The 1,464-nt window shown below is 47.0% G+C and overlaps 1 gene segment (V, D, J or C); it reads left to right on the top strand.

Annotated features, from left to right (window-relative positions):
• Positions 1 to 356: 356 nt before the first annotated feature.
• On the top strand, positions 357 to 1,106 carry LOC103785314 (immunoglobulin heavy variable 3-66-like). The segment is given in 2 exon segments: positions 357 to 474; positions 576 to 1,106. Coding segments are annotated over 2 exon segments (577 nt in total).
• The last annotated feature ends 358 nt before the right edge of the window (positions 1,107 to 1,464 follow it).

Genomic DNA, 1,464 nt, shown 5'->3' with positions numbered 1-1,464 from the left:
TACATTTTTTTAAATGTGTAATTTTAGACACACTGCACAACTGCTGTGTTCTCTGTGTAAATTATCTCCTGTAAAATGTAACATTGAAACCTGCCTTAAATATATTGTGTAAATATGTAAAAATAGAATCAGATTGTGAGAGCTAAATGTTAATCCAGGCAAAATCATGTAATATAAAATTATATTTTCCTGAATGATGGAATTACTACCAATCTCCCCCAGGACACTTCATCTGCACTGAGCCCGGCCCTCTCCTCAGATATCCCACCCTAAAGCTTGCTATATAGTGGGGGACATGCAAATAGGGCCCTCCCTCTGCTGATGAAAACCAGCCCAGCCCTGACCCTGCAGCTCTGGGAGAGGAGCCCAGCACTGGAAGTCGGCGGTGTTTCCATTCGGTGATCAGCACTGAACACAGACGACTCACCATGGAGTTTGGGCTGAGCTGGGTTTTCCTTGTTGCTATTTTAAAAGGTGATTCATGGAGAACTAGAGATATTGAGTGTGAGTCAACATGAGTGAGAGAAACATTGGTTATGTGTGGCAGTTTCTAACCAATGTCTCTGTGTTTGCAGGTGTCCAGTGTGAGGTGCAGCTGGTGGAGTCTGGAGGAGGCTTGGTCCAGCCTGGGGGGTCCCTGAGACTCTCCTGTGCAGCCTCTGGATTCACCGTCAGTAGCTACCACATGAGCTGGGTCCGCCAGGCTCCAGGGAAGGGGCTGGAGTGGGTCTCAGTTATTTATAGTGGTGGTAGCACATACTACGCAGACTCCGTGAAGGGCCGATTCACCATCTCCAGAGACAATTCCAAGAACACGCTGTATCTGCAAATGAACAGCCTGAGAGCTGAGGACACGGCTGTGTATTACTGTGCAAGAGACACAGTGAGGGGAAGTCATTGTGCGCCCAGACACAAACCTCCCTGCAGGAACGCTGGGGGGAATCAGCTGCAGGGGGCGCTCAGGAGCCACTGATCAGAGTCAGCCCCGGAGGCAGGTGCAGATGGAGACTATTTCCTGTCAGGATGTGGGACTTTGTCTTCTTCTGACGGTTCCCCAGGGAACCTCTCTAAGTTTAGAATTCTGTGCCTATGAACGTCTTCTCTAAGTATTTGAAAGAGATTATTTTAATATGAAGAGCTATTCTCACTGGCACAAAATGTGGATTGATGCTTACTGGGATGAAAAGTCCTCAAACATGGTCACCACGATCAGAGTCTGAGTAAGCTCAGGGCTTCCTGGTGAGTCTTCTCCTATCAGACCAAGGACAGGGACCTCAGTGAGGTTCCCCGACTAGAACAGTCTTTATGGATACTGATTGTGGGCGGCAAGCCACCCAGGTGCCGACGCAAGAGACCCAGGACACGAGCTGTTCCAGTATAATAAAATATAAAACAAGAATAGTTATACCAGATATAGATCTTAGATATGATTATCTATGAATATCATTAATCATTAGTTGGTAG

Source organism: Pan paniscus, chromosome 15 (genome assembly GCF_029289425.2).
Source record: "Pan paniscus chromosome 15, NHGRI_mPanPan1-v2.0_pri, whole genome shotgun sequence".
NCBI classification, from domain to species: domain Eukaryota; kingdom Metazoa; phylum Chordata; class Mammalia; order Primates; family Hominidae; genus Pan; species Pan paniscus.
This window is presented reverse-complemented; position numbering and strand designations above follow the sequence as displayed.